At 46.8% G+C, this 18,753-nt stretch overlaps 1 protein-coding gene across 1 annotated transcript in view; it reads left to right on the top strand.

Moving 5' to 3' along the window:
• The window catches only part of LOC144823367 (uncharacterized), an 888,205-nt gene that overhangs the window by 635,919 nt on the left and 233,533 nt on the right, over positions 1 to 18,753 (top strand). Inside the window, exon 11 of the mRNA XM_078681837.1 lies at positions 17,137 to 17,216. Within this exon, the coding sequence (XP_078537963.1) occupies positions 17,137 to 17,216 (80 nt within the window). The remainder of the gene's footprint in view (positions 1 to 17,136; positions 17,217 to 18,753) is intronic.

Genomic DNA, 18,753 nt, shown 5'->3' on the forward strand with positions numbered 1-18,753 from the left:
TAAAGCCAATCAGACCAGTGTTCACTGTTGCGATGCCCCAAGGCAGCCAAATGCGTAGTCTTCCAACTCCACCCTGTAGTATGCACTGCTCGGCCCGAGCGACGAGCCCACAGGAGACTTACAGGGCACAATAGAACATTTAGCGCATCTAGGGCGGTGCCGCAACCCTCCCCTCAGTAGCCCCTCCGCAGCGCTCCGTGCGCCGATCCGATAACACAGGCCAAGCGGTACCCTAAACACCCCCGGGCAGCCCTCCCGTACCACCGAGCAGCAGGTCCGCACTCACTCAGTGTACACCGCAAGAAGCGCCGTGCCCCGAGCAGCCCCGACTCCGCCAGGCTCCTCCACGCATATATGCTGGGGCATTCAGGCAGGGCCGCACCGCCCGACTAACTCCAGGCCCAGCTCGTGCCAGCACCCCACTTACTGCACCACATTCCAGCCGCCACTAGCTCCACGCTCCTCCGCTGGCCCGTCTGCTCCTCCGGGGCCAACCTCGCTCACCACACCACAGCGGCTCCAGATAATCAAGACGTTCTCGTCCTCGCCACCTTCACAGCAACATTGAGTGCAGCGGCAGCGCTCAGGTGCTCACACGCCACAGTGTTTAGTTTCGTTAATGGCGGCCGACCGTCTGCCACGATCTCAGAGCTGCCCAGTCTAGCCCTTCACAAGCCGCCCCCAGATTCTGCACGTGGCTGAACTTTCCGGCTCTGCAGCCTCGATCCGTGCTCCACACCGCGGCGGGCCAGCTCCACAGGCCACAGCCGATCCCGGTCACCTCCGCCAACACCCCGGGTGCGGGCCCGAAGCACATATGTCCACCGTCTGCAAAACTCTGCATTCACTTCTGCTGCCGGTTCACCACCCCGCCGTCAGCGCCACACAGATCTGGGCCCCGCACTCTCCGGCCTTCAGTTGCACCCATCCGCAGTCGCGACTCAGGCCGGCGCCATCTTCCCTCTGGCCTCGTCGGTACAATATCGATGTTTTTAGGCAGTTACATGGCGGTCGCGGAATTGAAAACCTCACCGCTGCTTGCCTCCGTTGAAAGACACCGTCCCATGTGGGTTTGGTATGACACAGATGGTTCTGACGGATGGTATTTGTCGGGTTGGGAATCCGGCTGACGGAGCTCCCTCAAGAGGCAGCCATTCCGCCTCGCGCCGAAGCCACGGCCTCCACACACATAAGAGTTACACAAGTACAGCTAGTCAGACCCTCCAGTATTTCGCGATTTGCAAAAAAAAACGCGAAATCGGCAGTTTTGTAAAAATGCCGCGATTTTTACAAAACTGCCCGCGAAATTTGGAAGGGTCAGAGGATGTTTAAATGGAATAGTGATGGGCTGGTAAGGTGCAGGGTTTGCAGTGAGGTGAGAGTGGTATGAACGGCTAAGAGGCAGCGCAGGGAGCAAGAGCTCCTGCAGGCAGACATTCACGGAGGAACAAAAACTGCTAAGAGGAAGGTGGACTGTGTAAAACTTCCGAGGATAGGTACCAGGTCTGAATAGAAGGGGTCGGCGTGGCTGCAATGAGGAAAAGCCGCCGGGCAGAGGTGCCTGCCTGTGACCCTGTGTGCAGGCATCCCTGCCTGCCAGGATGCGGGCACCCGCCGGGCCTCGGGGCTAACAGGTTGTACGAGCGAGTGCGCCATTTCCTGGGGCAGGGAGTGTGAAAAATGAAGGAAGAACTTCGGAAAATATAGGCATCTTAAGTGGCTGTAAGTCCAGCAAAACCGGCTCTTGATACTTGTACTTTGGGAGCTACACGTTTCTGTCTCAGAGCGCAAGTGTAAGACTGCTTAGAATTCATTTGAGAGGCCTACTGCGCGGTGTTACTGGCCAGTATTCCCTATAGGACAACAAGTCCCACAATGCATTGCGCTGGATGCGTTGTAACACCCTGCAAGATGCGTCATGAGGCCCGGCATTATATCCACCTGGCCTGTTTCTAATATTACTGATCCTCTGTGTAACCCCGCTCGCCTCATCTACCTCGGATAAAGAACGAATGAAATCTAACATCAGTTTTACATCCCCGTTTGTATTCAGATTTTCCACATTTCATTAATTTTGCTGCAAAAAACGGATTACAAAATCTCGAAAAAGTGACGCACCGGCGGCGGTAGAGGCTTGTTACGCCCCCCCCCTCTCCCACCTCCCCCGAGCCTTGTGTTGTCTCAGAAATCAGTATAGGATCTTTTTGGCACTTCGTGCTTTCACGTGAACCCTTGCCCGCGCGCTCTGCTGGCGCCTACTATTTATTTAGTTTACCTTCAAGGTTTCAGTAAGACACACACACAGACATACAAACTCGAGAACACAAAGAAACATACATTCAGATATGGAGAGGGAGAAATACACAAAGTCACACATTTAAACAGACACACACACAGAAACATTAAGATATAGAGGGAGAGGAAGGCACACAGTCACATGTGTAAACTAACAAACGCACACATATTCACATACAGAAAGAGAAAAAGAAACAGTCACACATGTAAACAGAAACATTCAGATACGGGAGAAACACACACAGTCACATATGTAAACAGACACCCACATAAACATTAAGATACAGGGGGAGAGGAAGGCACACAGTCACATGTGTAAACTAACAAATACAGAAAGAGAAAAACAAACACAGTCACACATGTAAATAGAAACATTCAGATATCGAGAGGGAGAAATACACAGTCACATGTAAACAGACACACCGAAACATTAAGATAGAGAGGTAGAGGAAGGCACACAGTCACATGTGTAAACTAACAAACACACAAACATTCACATACAGAAAGAGAAACACACAGGCACACATGCAAAACAGAAACAATCAGATACAGGGTTGAGGAATGCACACCGTCACACGTGTAAACACACATACACAAACATTCAAACACAGACAAAAATAAACAGTCACACGTGTAAATAACAAACATTCAGATACAGAGAGGGAAAAATGAACGCAGTCACGCATGTACACGAAAAAACACACAAACATTCAGATACAGAGAGAGAAAAATGCACACAGGCACTCATGCGAACACATTCAGAGAGAGAGAAACGCAGTCACACATGTAAACAAAGCACATGCATACATGGGCACTAGAACATCCCAGGGAGAAATACAGCTCCCTCCCACAAGGTTAGGACTGGAGCTGTGCTTCCGTAGAGCTGCAGACACTTTAAACAGGCCTATTTCAAAGTGGAATACTCTGCTAAAATACTTTCCATTGATTTCAGGCTGAAAATAAATTTGTAAAATAAAGTGCCGCAAAAATGCCGCAAAATTTCCATACTTGTGCCGCTAAATTTCCATTTTTGTGCCGCTAAATTTGCTAATCCATGCCGCTATATCCTGGGTGGTCTGGCTAGTGCTGGGAACTGGTGGGATACTTTATTGTAGTGCTTTATTGAAGCACACTTTAATAAATGGACCAATGCGGAGTGTTCAATAACACAGCAATGTGGTTCATCTTTTGGCTGCAATATAAATCGGGGATTTCATTAACTGCCGCTAGCCATTTTAAACTGCCGCTTTGCTCACTGCGCCCATTTATCTGTATGTGTCCACAAAAAAAACTTTAAATGGGTTTATAATATCAGATACGCCTGGCCATAGCAATAATTAATGGTGCTGTTTTCTAAATCAATATGCGAATATTAGATACGTTTGCGTGCTGTTAGTGGCGTGATTTTACGTGATATTTGTCCAATAAAGGGCATTGGGGGCAGATAATGACGTGTGCATCTAAGTTTGTGGTGATGCTGAAAATAATGTATTTATCCCATATGCGGCAATTGGTGTCTAGTTTGTCCACTCATTGTGGAATGAAGTTTATTAAACCTTTAATTAAAAAAATGTCTGCAATGTGTGCGATTTTGGAATTGTGGGGGAATGAGCATGGAGAGGATTGCCCCCATAAGTGTAGAATTGCTAGACAATTGCCGTAAACAGGTGTGCTGGTGTGGGACATCGGTGACATTAAACAGCCGGCAGCTTTTCTTCAATCAAAATGGACTAGTGACCAACTCAAATGAATATTCCAGCTCTTCTAGCCTTTGCTTTAATTTCGCAATAAAACAGAAAACAAATTAGTCGACAAAACAGAAATATATTTTTAGGCGAAAGGTGGGACTCACTCCTTTCAGTCATTTGGAGGTAGGTCGAGAATGTCGTCTTAATTGTACTCCGTCATATTTTCCATAAACGGCAATTATGCACCTCTCCTTCAAATAGTCGTTCTGCGTTTGTTGACAGAAACCCTATCGACCCTCTAACCCCCAATCAAATAAAGAGAAACGTCCGTCCAAAAAATGAGTGTTCCGGGATAAGCCCATTGCTTTTCACAAGGTATATCTTACTTGCACGCAGTAAATCCTCTCAGGTGTTTTATTCCTGACATTGTGTGTTTTTTTTCTCTCTTAACGTCGGTGTGCCTCATTTAGTGTTCTCGTGGACAGTGCACTTGGATTTCGCGGAGCTGCAGCCACTGTCAGTCACAACAACGCAGTTCAGCTGCAAAACTGTATTTTGTGCGACGTTTACTGAAGAGGCGCTGAGCTGGAGGCCGAGCCTAGCTCTGAGAGGAAGAGTCTATTTCATTTAGCGCTTTACCTCAGTGGTGTCCGCTTCGCAGCGCTGTTTGGAACAGCAGCACAAAAGAGGGATGTGCGTAACAGGTCAGAGACAGCGGTAGAAGTGGGCGGGGACAGAAGGGCACGGCGTGCCCCTACTTCTAAAAATTATTTCAGTCCGTTCCCCTACTTCTTACTTTCAAAAATGCATCCCGGGACGGCAAGAATAGTCCTACTTAAGACGATAACTTTTTTTCATCTTCCAGGGGCTGCTCGCACTTCTCTGTTGAACTCCAGAGGCTGCAGCAGCCCCTCCCTGAGCTCCCACAGGCTGTGGGCAGGCCCATTGTTATTCAGATTGAGGGTGATTATCCCCTTTCCAATGACAATGCGCCCGCCCTCTGCCTGCCGTTAGCATATGCCAGTGAGATCTGCATGAGGTGTCTCTGGTATCTAGGTGCAGGCCATGGCTCTTTGTGCCACAAATATACGAGATGGGTCCGCAAATGTTTAGTCAATACTTTAAAATAATCCCGCTGGGGCGGGGCTAGCGTGAGAGGTGCGCTGTGGGCAATGTAATCTGCTGTTTGGAAAACACAACCCTGACGACGACGCGGAGGAGGCGAGGAAAAGCATTACATTCGATCAAGCTATTTTTTATAGACAGTATACTTGTAAAAACACTCGTACCGGCGGCCGACGCTTTTCTGTTAAAGCATCTTCCGGGTGGAATTCACTTCCCCGCCCCCTGCGGCTGGAACCCAGTCATCTGATTTTCAGGAAAAAACTGAAAACGCTGCTATTCCCAAAATAAAGTCCCCTCCTTTTCTCCTCTGGTCTCCACAAATGTTATAGCGCGGGGATGCCTCCCGGTCACCAAGCGCTCTACAAATCGCTAAAATAAATAAAAATAAACTTGTGGCTGTCAAAGGCGTGCCCGAGGGTGCTTGCTTCTTCTAAAGCATTTTATGGAATATTTGTTTTGCTGAGTGCTCTAAGCTGTGTTTTTATAAGTATGTGGTTTGCTGCTCGGTACGTGAAGTATTAAAAGGGAAATCCGGCGAATATTACATTAGTCTCAACACCCAGCAGACGTAATTGAACAAGGGAACATCGTGGGATGCCTATTGTTGGGTATTGTTCGAAATACAGGTCTTGATAAAGAGAACGAGGTTTTTCTTTAAACTGCCAGACCCCTTTAACTGGAGGACAACGTGATCTTAAGCCCTCCTCTGCGATCCTGTGGCCTTTAAGGTGTGAGGCTCTGCTCAGGGGAGAAGGCAGAACATCAAAATGCCCCGAACTTTGAACTACACTTATAATGGCAAGCAGCACGTGACGAGAGTGTGCTTTGCACTCCCTAAAAGAGCGTCCTTCACTGCTCCATCCAACCAAGGGAGTAGTCAGAAAATTAGAATGCCCCCCATTTTGCAGTAAACCTCTGATGCACACCAAGCAAAATAAGTGAAGGTGCACATCCTCCACTCGAGGAGCTCCCTGTTCTCTTTCATGAAGCAGGAGTGTTGATCGAGCATGAGCAGGAGTACTGACTGGACTGGAGTAGTGAAAGGGCAGGAACAGGCGTTTTCCAGGGCGACTTGAAGGGTAGGGGGCCAGTTTAGTTTGGGGGGACCGGTTTTGTAGAAGTGCAGGAGTTTTAAAACACTGCAAGTGCTTGATTGGTTCTGATGCTCCGTCCATCACCACCCCCTTTTGTACCGCTTTGGCCGCCATAAGTGTGGCAGGGTATGCTCAGACGTTAGTCCCTTGCTCACTTTGCCACTGGATTCAAGCAAGCCGGGCTTAAGACGGCTGTAATGCCAGAAACCGGTCCTCGGAAGCTTGTTTCCGGTCCAGGGAAGGCATGGCTTGGCAGTTCGGGCTGGACTGTTCCCATGAGGCACAGGGTCAGACTGATTTGCATATAGCCATGTCTGAACTGGGGTGGCAGAGTGGGCTAAAGAACGGTGATGGATCAAACCCAGATCTTTTGACTGGGTGTGAGTGTTTGATTGGTTCTGATGCTCCGTCCATCACCACCCCCTTTTGTACCGCTTTGGCTGCCATAAGTGTGGCAGGGTAAGCTCAGACGTGAGTCCCTTGCTCACTTTGCCACTGGATTCAAGCAAGCCGGGCTGAAGACGGCTGTAATGCCAGAAACCGGTCCTCGGAAGCTTGTTTCCGGTCCAGGGAAGGCATGGCTTGGCAGTTCGGGCTGGACTGTTCCCATGAGGCACAGGGTCAGACTGATTTGCATATAGCCATGTCTGAACTGGGGTGGCAGAGTGGGCTAAAGAACGGCGATGGATCAAACCGAGATCTTTTAACTTGGTGTGAGTGTTTGATTGGTTCTGATGCTCCGTCCATCACCACCCCCTTTTGTACCGCTTTGGCCGCCATAAGTGTGGCAGGGTATGCTCAGACGTGAGTCCCTTGCTCACTTTGCCACTGGATTCAAGCAAGCCGGGCTGAAGACGGCTGTAATGCCAGAAACCGGTCCTCGGAAGCTTGTTTCCGGTCCAGGGAAGGCATGGCTTGGCAGTTCGGGCTGGACTGTTCCCATGAGGCACAGGGTCAGACTGATTTGCATATAGCCATGTCTGAACTGGGGTGGCAGAGTGGGCTAAAGAACGGTGATGGATCAAACCCAGATCTTTTGACTGGGTGTGAGTGTTTGATTGGTTCTGATGCTCCGTCCATCACCACCCCCTTTTGTACCGCTTTGGCTGCCATAAGTGTGGCAGGGTATGCTCAGACGTGAGTCCCTTGCTCACTTTGCCACTGGATTCAAGCAAGCCGGGCTGAAGACGGCTGTAATGCCAGAAACCGGTCCTCGGAAGCTTGTTTCCGGTCCAGGGAAGGTATGGCTTGGCAGTTCGGGCTGGACTGTTCCCATGAGGCACAGGGTCAGACTGATTTGCATATAGCCATGTCTGAACTGGGGTGGCAGAGTGGGCTAAAGAACGGCGATGGATCAAACCCAGATCTTTTAACTTGGTGTGAGTGTTTGATTGGTTCTGATGCTCCGTCCATCACCACCCCCTTTTGTACCGTTTTGGCCGCCATAAGTGTGGCAGGGTAAGCTCAGACGTGAGTCCCTTGCTCACTTTGCCACTGGATTCAAGCAAGCCGGGCTGAAGACGGCTGTAATGCCAGAAACCGGTCCTCGGAAGCTTGTTTCCGGTCCAGGGAAGGCATGGCTTGGCAGTTCGGGCTGGACTGTTCCCATGAGGCACAGGGTCAGACTGATTTGCATATAGCCATGTCTGAACTGGGGTGGCAGAGTGGGCTAAAGAACGGCGATGGATCAAACCGAGATCTTTTAACTTGGTGTGAGTGTTTGATTGGTTCTGATGCTCCGTCCATCACCACCCCCTTTTGTACCGCTTTGGCCGCCATAAGTGTGGCAGGGTATGCTCAGACGTGAGTCCCTTGCTCACTTTGCCACTGGATTCAAGCAAGCCGGGCTGAAGACGGCTGTAATGCCAGAAACCGGTCCTCGGAAGCTTGTTTCCGGTCCAGGGAAGGCATGGCTTGGCAGTTCGGGCTGGACTGTTCCCATGAGGCACAGGGTCAGACTGATTTGCATATAGCCATGTCTGAACTGGGGTGGCAGAGTGGGCTAAAGAACGGTGATGGATCAAACCCAGATCTTTTGACTGGGTGTGAGTGTTTGATTGGTTCTGATGCTCCGTCCATCACCACCCCCTTTTGTACCGCTTTGGCTGCCATAAGTGTGGCAGGGTATGCTCAGACGTGAGTCCCTTGCTCACTTTGCCACTGGATTCAAGCAAGCCGGGCTGAAGACGGCTGTAATGCCAGAAACCGGTCCTCGGAAGCTTGTTTCCGGTCCAGGGAAGGTATGGCTTGGCAGTTCGGGCTGGACTGTTCCCATGAGGCACAGGGTCAGACTGATTTGCATATAGCCATGTCTGAACTGGGGTGGCAGAGTGGGCTAAAGAACGGCGATGGATCAAACCCAGATCTTTTAACTTGGTGTGAGTGTTTGATTGGTTCTGATGCTCCGTCCATCACCACCCCCTTTTGTACCGTTTTGGCCGCCATAAGTGTGACAGGGTATGCTCAGACGTGAGTCCCTTGCTCACTTTGCCACTGGATTCAAGCATTCGGGCTGAAGACGGCTGTAATGCCAGAAACTGGTCCTCGGAAGCTTGTTTCCGGTCCAGGGAAGGCATAGCTTGGCAGTTCGGGCTGGACTGTTCCCATGAGACACAGGGTCAGACTGTCTTGCATATAGCCATGTTAGAACTGGGGTGGCAGAGTGGGCTAAAGAACGGTGATGGATCAAACCCAGATCTTTTGACTGGGTGTGAGTGTTTGATTGGTTCTGATGCTCCGTCCATCACCACCCCCTTTTGTACCGGAGAGAGATGGGAGCATGTTTTGTCTAGTGGCTGTTTTACTCATCTAAGGTAGCGCAGAGGGGTAATATGCCTGCTGCAAAGAACATGTACCATGCATATCAAAGAGCAATATGTTATGTGCATAGTTCAGTGGGTACTGCTTTGTGTTCACTTCCCGAATGAAAGGACACTTGAATACATATGGTATGGCAATTCGGGCTGGACTGTTCCTATTGGGCGCAGAATCTAGACTGATTTGCATATGGCTGGGTCCAAACTGGAATGGCATGGTGAGCAAAAAACGATGGATTTAAGCCCAGATCTCTGAACTGGGATGAATGTATGATATTGTTCTGCATTCTGTCCATCAATTGTTCTTTTTTGCATTTGTCACCCGAGTGGGACAGGTATGCTCAGACATGAGTCCCGTGCTATCCATGCCACTGGAATCAAGCTATCCTGGCTGATGAGGGCTGAAAGCCCGAAACCGGTCCTAGGATGCTTGTTTCCAGTCCAGGGAGGACCTGGCCTGGCAGTTCAGGCTGGACTGTTCCCATTGGGTACAGGATCAAGAATGATTTGCATATGGCTGGGTCCAAACTGGAATGGGATGGTGAGCAAAGAAACAATGGATTTAGGCCCAGATCTCTGTACCGGGGTGACTGTATGACATTGTTCTGCATTCTGTTCACCAGTTGTTCTTTTTGCTATATTATGATTGAGCAGCTAGCTGGCTGACATGAATATGAAGGAGCCTTTGTGGGTTTCCGTGAGATTCTCCTGAAGAGTCCCTTTCTCTTCTGAGCCCTGCTTAACACATGTGTACAGGAGGAGCCCTGTATTCATGACCTCAATGTTTGAGACAAAACATAATCATGGATTTCTGAACAATGAGTAAAAGCATTAAGGCAACATGTTGTTCCTGCTTATATTTCACACGCTTTACATAAACCTTTATTCCCTATGAGTGTTTGCTTTTTCCTGAATGAAACCTCAAACATGTTTATCCGTTGTTTTAATTAAATAACGTTATAAGCTGTAACTGGTCAGTGAAATGCTAAACGTACAAAAAATTGGTATGTTTTGCTATTTCTAGCCACACCCCTGACTCCGCCCACTGATTCAATCTTCGGTTATTCCCGCCCCCCTGATTCTCCACCCACAGTTCCCCTACTTTTTTTTCCCCACTTCGACCACTGGTCAGAGAAGACACAAAGTGCACCAACAGGAAAAAGTGTGTGAAGCCCAGGAAGAAGCAAAGCGCCCTGAAATGATGGGACAGTGGGCGCTAGCCGGCAGCTCTTTTCAAAGGGATGACCAGCAGCGCTACATGCGGCGAGGCAGCACTGTCGTTCTAGAGAGGACAGGGCGGGTTCGTTTTAACCCCTGCCAGGTGTCCCTGCAGCCGGACAGGTAAAAACCTAGATGGCCACGGTAGCGGACAGCCTGAGAAACATGTATTGCGTCTTCATTTTCAGACGAGCGTGTCTGCACTCCCCCTTGTGAACCGCTAAGACGGCTCTCGGGAGATGAAGCAGGCGCGTGGTACATACTTCTGAGGGGATACCATCCCTCATGGTACATTCGGAGGGACCCACATCCCTCATGATACATTCTTTTGAGGGTCCAGCATCCTGGGCATTCCCCCGCCTGCAGCGAAAATGCCATTCCATCTCCTGGCTTTGTTAGTCGCCAACTGGTTTCCATATCCCTCTTTGACGTGTGTTTTTGTGCTGTTTTAAGGAGCTCAGCAGCACAAAGCAAGGGATTCCAAAATTAACGCGTATTCACAAATTAAATGAAGCGCGGGAGCTTCATTTTTAAAGAAAAATCTGGTGGGCTTAGCGACCCCAGCACAAATTTCGCCAACATTTAAAAAAAAGAATGCTTTTCCTGGCCCTGGGGTCCTTCAGGTCCCCTTTTCTTTTTTTTCACCTTTGTTTTACTGTTTTCTTGTGACTCTGTTCTACCGAGTCACAAGATGGCTGCCAACACTTCCTGGTTTGGAGTGTTGACAGCCAATTAGAATAAAGCTTGAGGTCGGGAGGGTTTGCGAACCAGCCATGGATATCGAAACATTTATTTTTTTAATTTCTCAGCAACTACTGAACGGATTTACACCATTTAAAAAAATGGTCGCTTTCTGAACCAAGCAGTACCTTTTTGCCAAATTTGGGGTAATTCCGTTCAGCAGTTAGGGATGTAGCCTGTCTAAAAATTTCATATGGAAAATAACATGGGGAAAACACGATTTGGGACCCCCTTTTTTCTCAGCCCCCGCTTGACGAATCACCCCCAAACTTTCAGGATAGGAACTGACCTGGATAGACTTTTTTTTGGGAGAATTTCGCAAAGATTCGTGAAACGACGCCAAAGTTATTAGCAAATCAATAAATGCTTTTCCTATGGAAACTAGATTCTAACTATAACTACATCCTGGCGACGGCCCGTAGGAAATATATATATATATGTGTGTGTGTGAGTGTCTGTGTTGGACTTGGCCCTTTTTGGCTAAAGTTCCCTAAACTGTTTGCTTTCCCTCTAGAACTTTTTTCTGACATGGTGTTGCCAACTTAGAAGCTTTGGGCACTTTGGCACTGTTAATCAGTCTCAAGCTCCCTGTATAAAGTGTAATGGTAATTGGTTGTCTATGATTGGTGTGTTTGCCTTACTAATAAAGTGCCAGGGCAAGTGATGCAAATGCTACTAGTGGGCATGCAGCACAAATTGTGCCACCCACACAAGTAGCCTTAAAGAGAGAACTCAGGCCTGTCATTGCAGTGCCTGTGCACTATTTGTTAAACTGCCATGGTGTCCTGACAAGTGTACCCCCTTCCAGCCAGGCCTTACCCTTCCCTTTCTATGCACATCAGACACCCCTATGGTAGGTCCAAGGAACTCCCTGGGCAGGGTGCAGTGCATGTGAAAGGTTGGACATGTACTAAGGTGTGTACCATGTCCTGACAGTGAAATAATCTCCATTTAGTTTTTCACTGTTGAAAGGCGATCTTGCCCATAGGACAGAATGGGGAGGCTGTGTAATATGTTTCCAGCCTATCTTCCCAAAGGCTTAAGATGGAGAGGTGACGTTTAGTATGCCTGAACTCACAATTCAATAACACATCTTTTTGTGAAGGTGGTTTTTGCATTGCTTGTTTAGAAACCACTCTTTTAGAAGTGGATTTTTTTTGTGCTCTAACATTTCTGTGTGTCTCTGCCTGGCTGTGGATTGACTGTCTGGATTTGAAAGTGATAGTATCTGGGGAATGTCTTGACCCAGGGGAGGAGGTGAGACAGCAACAGGCTGAACTGCAACTGGAGTGTAGGGGGAGGAGTAGCCCCTAGAGGTGAAGAGGCCTGGGTTGCTGCCATAAAATGATGGTCTTATCTTCTGCTGAGTGATTGAGAATCCAGACCCCCACTAATCAAAGGAAGAAGGTGTCACTGGCCGGGAGGCACCCAGAACTGTTTGAACAATGCCACCCTAAACACAAAGACTTCAAAGACATTTAGGGGTATAACTATGAGAGCTGAAGCCCCTGAACTTTGGAGAAATAGATTGATCAAGATTGAACAAGACTGAAGCTACTTCGTGGTCAAGAGGAATCTTTGCCAAGGAAGAAACAGCTGAAGATACTGAAGGAAAGGTCTGACCCTTGCTGTGTGATCTGGGGCTGGCCTGCAGTTTTCTGCTTTAACCAAGGAGAGGCTAAAGAGACTTTGCTGTGAGCTGAGTTCACCTGCTTGAAATTACTTTGCTGTGTCCAGAAGTAACTTTTCCCCAAGGGCCCGAGGTGAGTTGGCTCCCTGTTGCGGAAACTCAGGAACATAAAAGTTTCCGGAGAGTCTCAGCGATGCTGTGTGTGTGTGCTTTTTGCAGCCTAAGACCCTGGTAAGAAGTGCCCTGTGATCATGGGCACCTGGAGTCCAAGCAAGTCTCAGCGATGCTGTTTGCTTGTGCTTTTTGCAGCCTGAGCCCTTCGTGAGGATTGTCCTGTGATCGTGTGCTTTGTACAGCCTGAGACCTTCGTGAGGATCGACTTGTTATCATGCACACCCGGAGTCCAAGTGAGTCTCAGCGATGCTGTGTGTGTTTTGTGCAGCCTGAGACCTTCTTTAGGATTGCTTGTTATCGTGCACACCCGGAGTCCAAGTGAGTCTCAGCGACGCTGTGTGTGTGTGCTTTGTGCAGCCTGAGACCTTCGTGAGGATTGCCTTGTTATCGTGCACCCGGAGTTCAAGTGAGTCTCAGCGATGCTGTGTGTGTGTGCTTTGTGCAGCCTGAGAACTTTGTGAGGATTGCCTTGTTATCGTGCACCCGGAGTTCAAGTGAATCTCAGCGATGCTGTGTGCGTGTGCCTTGTGCAGCCTGAGACCTTCGTGAGGAGTGCCCGGTGATCGTGCACCCGAAGCTCAAGTGAGTCTCCGCGATGGTGTGTGTGTGTGCCCTGTTGCAGCCTGAGATCTTCGTAGCATTAGTGGCCCGGACCGGCAGCGCCAGAGGAGCTGAGCCGCTGGCCCGAGCCAGCCGTTTCCAGAGTGGGACCTCGAACCAATCTTGTCGAGGGAGGGCCCGAGACCCACTGCCCGAAATTCACTAAGATTGCATCGGAGGCCCAAGTCGCTGGTAGAGGAGAGGAGAGGAGAGTGAGGTCGCACCCCAGGTTACGTGTGTCGACGCCTGGGGCGGGGTGCGGGCTTGGAGGGAGACGCTCTCGGCCTCTCTCATTCTTGCAGTGCAAGCCTCTGCTTTGGCTCGTATCGCGGCCCGTACTTGCCAAAGGAGTGGCAGTACCAGGGCCAGAGTGCGGAGCTGCACTTTTTGTTTACACCATACCTGTGTGGGGGCAACTGTTGACAGAGGCTGACTGCGAGCCAGCACGAGTAGCGGAGAGACCCCCTAAAGCACCATGATCGGTGCGGGAGTGTCTTACGCATTGCATTTTTTCTTCATACCGAAGTACCTGATTGTTGCATTACGCATTGCATTATTGTTACATTGTAAAGTGCTTGATTCTACCATTACGAACTGCATTATTTTTACATTGCAAAGTGCCTGATTCTAGCATTACGAACTGCATAGCACTGCAGTGGAATGTTTAGAGGTGCTCATTAATATCGCCAGAACTTACAAGGGCTGGCTGGCCTACCAACCGGCCAGGAGGAATGTTACAAATATGCATATGTTGTATTTATATTGTGTGGTCTTATTGTATATCTTTTTATACAAATGTATACCCCACGCCTGGCGGTGTGGGGTAGGTGCTGAAGGCTTGTTACATGGACGACTAACTCCAAGAGACTGGAAGTCTATATCCGATGTAAAGATCGCCAGGTACTGTCGTTGCCTAGATTCTCTAACCATTAGGTAGATGACGCGCAACACAGGTATAGACATTGTACTACACTCACTTTATTTGTTTAAATAGTCACGGAACATTAGATCCTAGAACAGATCTCACCAACGTAGACAGTAATTCAAAAGAAAACATTTTTCTTGATATTCTGGGTGCTGAAGAATCGCCAGTCACTAGACACAGGCGAGAAACATGTCGACCAACCAGAGCACATACTAAACCTAGACTCGATACACGAACCATAATATTCCAACAAGTACCGGTTAGTTTTTCTTTTTTAATTAGAGCAGGGGACCCCCAGAATAAACCTGATCCTGGTACTCCTAGCCCTATTTTAAACTCACAGACCAAGTCTACGTTATTCTGGCCCCACACCCCCACTTCATCATAAGGCAGTTGAATAAAAGATCTCCGCCAAAGTGCCCCTCTTTGAGGTGTCGCCCGTTGGGTATTGCACCGCCGACCCAACGAGGAGCAAGCCCAGATGATGAAGCATGACACCGGCAAGGGTGTGTGAGAGCATTACATCCACCACTATGGATGCCCAACTGTAGTTCCCATTGAGATTCTACAACATCCTCACATACCTGCACGACCAGTACATTCCTTTTTGTTCTGAGGAACAGCTCAGCCTTTTTGTATCACAAGGACACAGCCTTGCCAAATTCCTCTGGTTATTTTAAACCTTGATGTAACTTCTCCCCTTGGCCAGTAACATACCCTTCATGTTAACACAATCTCAGTGAGAGTCCCCATCTTAACCAGCAATGGCTACTGCTTGCCATGATAAATCCAGTCAAATGCACTGCTCAATTCAGGAAATCATGGGTGTATGCACCACATGTGATTGATCAGGACCTGAGTAATCTTGAGAAGCTGTTGCTTCTATGATATGATATGCTCCTTGTTTGGTCAGACACAATGATATGCCACTGTCTGTTTCTTACTATCAGCTGAATTGATGAAGCAATGAAAATGTAATCTGATATAACCAAATAGGTGCCATATGTGCTAACTTATGCTCTAGTATAAATATTTGTATCATTGTAATCAAATGGCAATAAAGATATATCTGGAAAAAAAATTGGCACCATATTTCATAATAGAGGCCCTCGCCAAGGCTGTCCCCATCCCCAATTTTGTTTGCTTTCATTATTGAATGTTTATCCCAATTCTTTCGTACCCATGAGGGAATTCTACCTCCTTTGGTGGGTGGAGTTAAAATAAAATTATATGCGGAGGATGTCTCTTTCTTTTTGCTTCCTGGCAGTCGTTACATCGAAACAGAGTTACAAGCTATATAGAAGTATACTAAATTGGGGGGACTGCAGAATCAACAAATCTAAAACTGAGTCACTTTTAATCAATACCACTCCTGATATATTACAATTTAAAATAGGGCTAACTGTAACAGGAATCCAAATCAGTATTTAGGAGTTTATTATTCGGATCTATTTATAGACCCTAAAGCTTAAATTTCAGTCCTCTCGTATCAAAATTCATTCTTTCGTTGCAGTCTGAAAATATCTCCTGCCCTCCGTCATAAGCTGAATTTCTCTTATTAAAATATCTATTTTGCCCCTCTTTCTATTTCGATTTTTATTTGCTCCCTGTAAACTTGATGCAGGTTTTTTAAACTAAATTTGATAGTATTCTGACTTTATTTATATGGAGCAACAAGACACCCTGTGTTAGTCTAAATAATTTACAGTTCCCAAAATCTGAGGTCTGCTTGGCACTCTCTAACTTTCGGTTGTACTATTGAGTTTCCTTTGCACCCTATGTATGCAGAGTCTCAATGCAGGCCTCTAAATTTGATAATTTTGTCTTTTTGTATGTGCTGAATAAATATGGTAGCAGTAGTTTGCTTGTGCTGAAAAACGTTAGTTATAAATTCTTCCAAGACCTATGGGCTAATCGTCTGTATGAAAGTGCCCCTTTTTGACATGGTCACCCCCATGTTTTGCCTGGTATCTGATGCAATTTTTACAGAAGTGCACTGGGCTCCTGCTATCCAGGTCCCAGGTGCCAGATCTCTTTCCCTAAAACTGTACAATTGTTCTCTCAAGTGGCACAAACCCTCAGTACCCCTTGTAATTGGCACCCCCTGGTACCTAGGCCAAGGAGGCTAAGGAGGGTCTCTAAGGGTGATAGCATGAATTGTGCCACCCTAAGGGACACCTTCGCACCATCATGCAAACTGTCATCGCAGGCTGAATGCCATGGTGCAGAGAAAAATTAATACACTGCATAGCACACCTTCTGTGTGCCATGCCTACAGACACTGCATGCAGTATAGGTAAGTCACCCCTACAGCAGGCCTTTCAGCCGTAAGGCAGGGTGAACTATACTGCCCCCCACCAGCACTGCCAAATACCAGGGTTGATGACTACCAAGATTGCTGGTCTTGACTCCACCTCATTCCCCTTTTTCTGCCACTTTACATTTCCTGCCTCTTTATCTTACTCATTCAGGTTATTTTTCATCCCTGTGTTCTGCCTTTGTCTCTGCTTACCTATCTTTCTCTTCCTCATTCTCTATGCCTTTTCTGTCTTTCTCCCTCTGCTCTGGGTCATAATGATAGATATTTCCTTTCCCCAAACAATTACTGCAGTTGCCCAACACTACCACTGGCACAAATAAAGCACTGATTCCAAAGTTGTGTTTAACGATTCATATTTGTGTAGACACTGATCTATTTAAATCCAAATAGGGCAAAACGTTTCAATGCTTAAAAACTTTATCCAAAACTAAAAAAAATGTCAGTTGATTTAAATTGATAGACATTGCTAATTTTATGGATTATTCATTTGTGTTAATCCTTCTTCATCAGATTTTGCTTCCTCATCCTCTCAATGACCCGACAGAATTTGGAAGCCTTCAGGATTTATTCCATATAAGCAGAAAAGAAGGGTGAGTACAATTGAAATCTGAAGAGCATCTAACCTTGTGGAATTAAATGCTTGGGGATCAAAGTGCATCGTTTTCATTTTGAGTGAAGCCAAAGGAATGCCGTTGAGAGACCCCATATCGCAATGTTGTTGTAATGACGAGGCTCTTGGAGGTAGTTTAAGGAATTGTTCACGCTTTCTAAATCAGTACTTTGGTGGCCCGTATGACTTGTATCCTCTTACTGCTCCAGTAAGGACATATCCAATCAAATGCACAAGCTCAGTTTTCTTTGTTTTGTGAGTTCTCGATGTAGTGATTATTTTCTACAATTTACTGGTAAATGTCCCTAGTAATTTTATGTGTGTAAAATCACATAAACATTCTGTGCTGTACTGAATCTTCGGTTCTGGAAAGAGGCATCATAAGGACAACATCTGACTTTGAAGGTCAGGGTAAAGTGTAAAGTTAGATATCAAACTGTCCATTGTAGAATGTTCTTACAGCCTACCACGAGTTCATGATGATCTCAAGTCATTGCAGACTTAGAGTTGAGTAATCTAGTCATAGCAGGAACCCTTCTAAAACTCTACATAAGATTAAGGTAGTTGTGTTCTGATCTGTCCACCTCATGGAAAAAAGAACCTTTTGGTTTGGAGAGCCTAACTTCCAGATTCTGTTGGATTCTAAACTATTGTGCCATCTTGGTTTCCTTTTCAAGTCACTGGCAATACTATTATTTCATATCTATCCATGAATTTCAAGGAAGTAGACACTGTGCTTAAAGGAAGGCGTGTGCAATATAGGCCCAGGAATCCACAACAGTTAAACGTATAAGCAAAGAATCTGAATGGAATTTATTTACATTGTTGATGTTCATCTTGTAGGTTTGACATAATACCTGGATCGCCTATTATTTGCATTGAAAACCTCTGTTTCAAGACATATTTTTTGTAAGAGAATTGTCTTTTGACCGGAATATTGTCATCATTAAAATACATTTTTATCTGAAACCATGCCTTTTAAATTTAAACCTTCAGTGATGCTTTATCCATTAACGTATGATGACTGCGGACAACCTCTTTTTGATTAATAAGGCTCTGCAGTAGATGGCACCATGTTTTTTTTTTATTTCCCCTTATTAAATTTGATTAAAGAAAACAAAACTGCTTTCTGCGAATCTCACAGCATCTGTGGACCTTGGTAATTAAAATGATATTCATTATATCTACTTTTCACACGTTTTCCACTTCTTCTGTCCTTTGAGTTTCATCTTGTCAGTGATTTCGCTCTACGGGCCTCTTAGTTCTGTATCATTCAATCACATTTAATATATTCCTTGGTGTGCAATCCAATATTCTGTCATCCTAACAGCACCCAAGGCTTCAGTGGCACAAAATCAGAACAAACTTTCAGCACATTAATATGTTATTTACTTGCAGTCCATCAGACAGACCAAGCACCCTCCTTTCTCTGACCCTCCCTTTTCAGTCAGTGGTTCTGATTTCAGAAAACATCTCTAGCAGAGTCCCAAAACAGAAGCCCATACTCCTCATATATC

This window comes from Lissotriton helveticus, chromosome 3_1, assembly GCF_964261635.1.
Source record: "Lissotriton helveticus chromosome 3_1, aLisHel1.1, whole genome shotgun sequence".
NCBI lineage: Eukaryota > Metazoa > Chordata > Amphibia > Caudata > Salamandridae > Lissotriton > Lissotriton helveticus.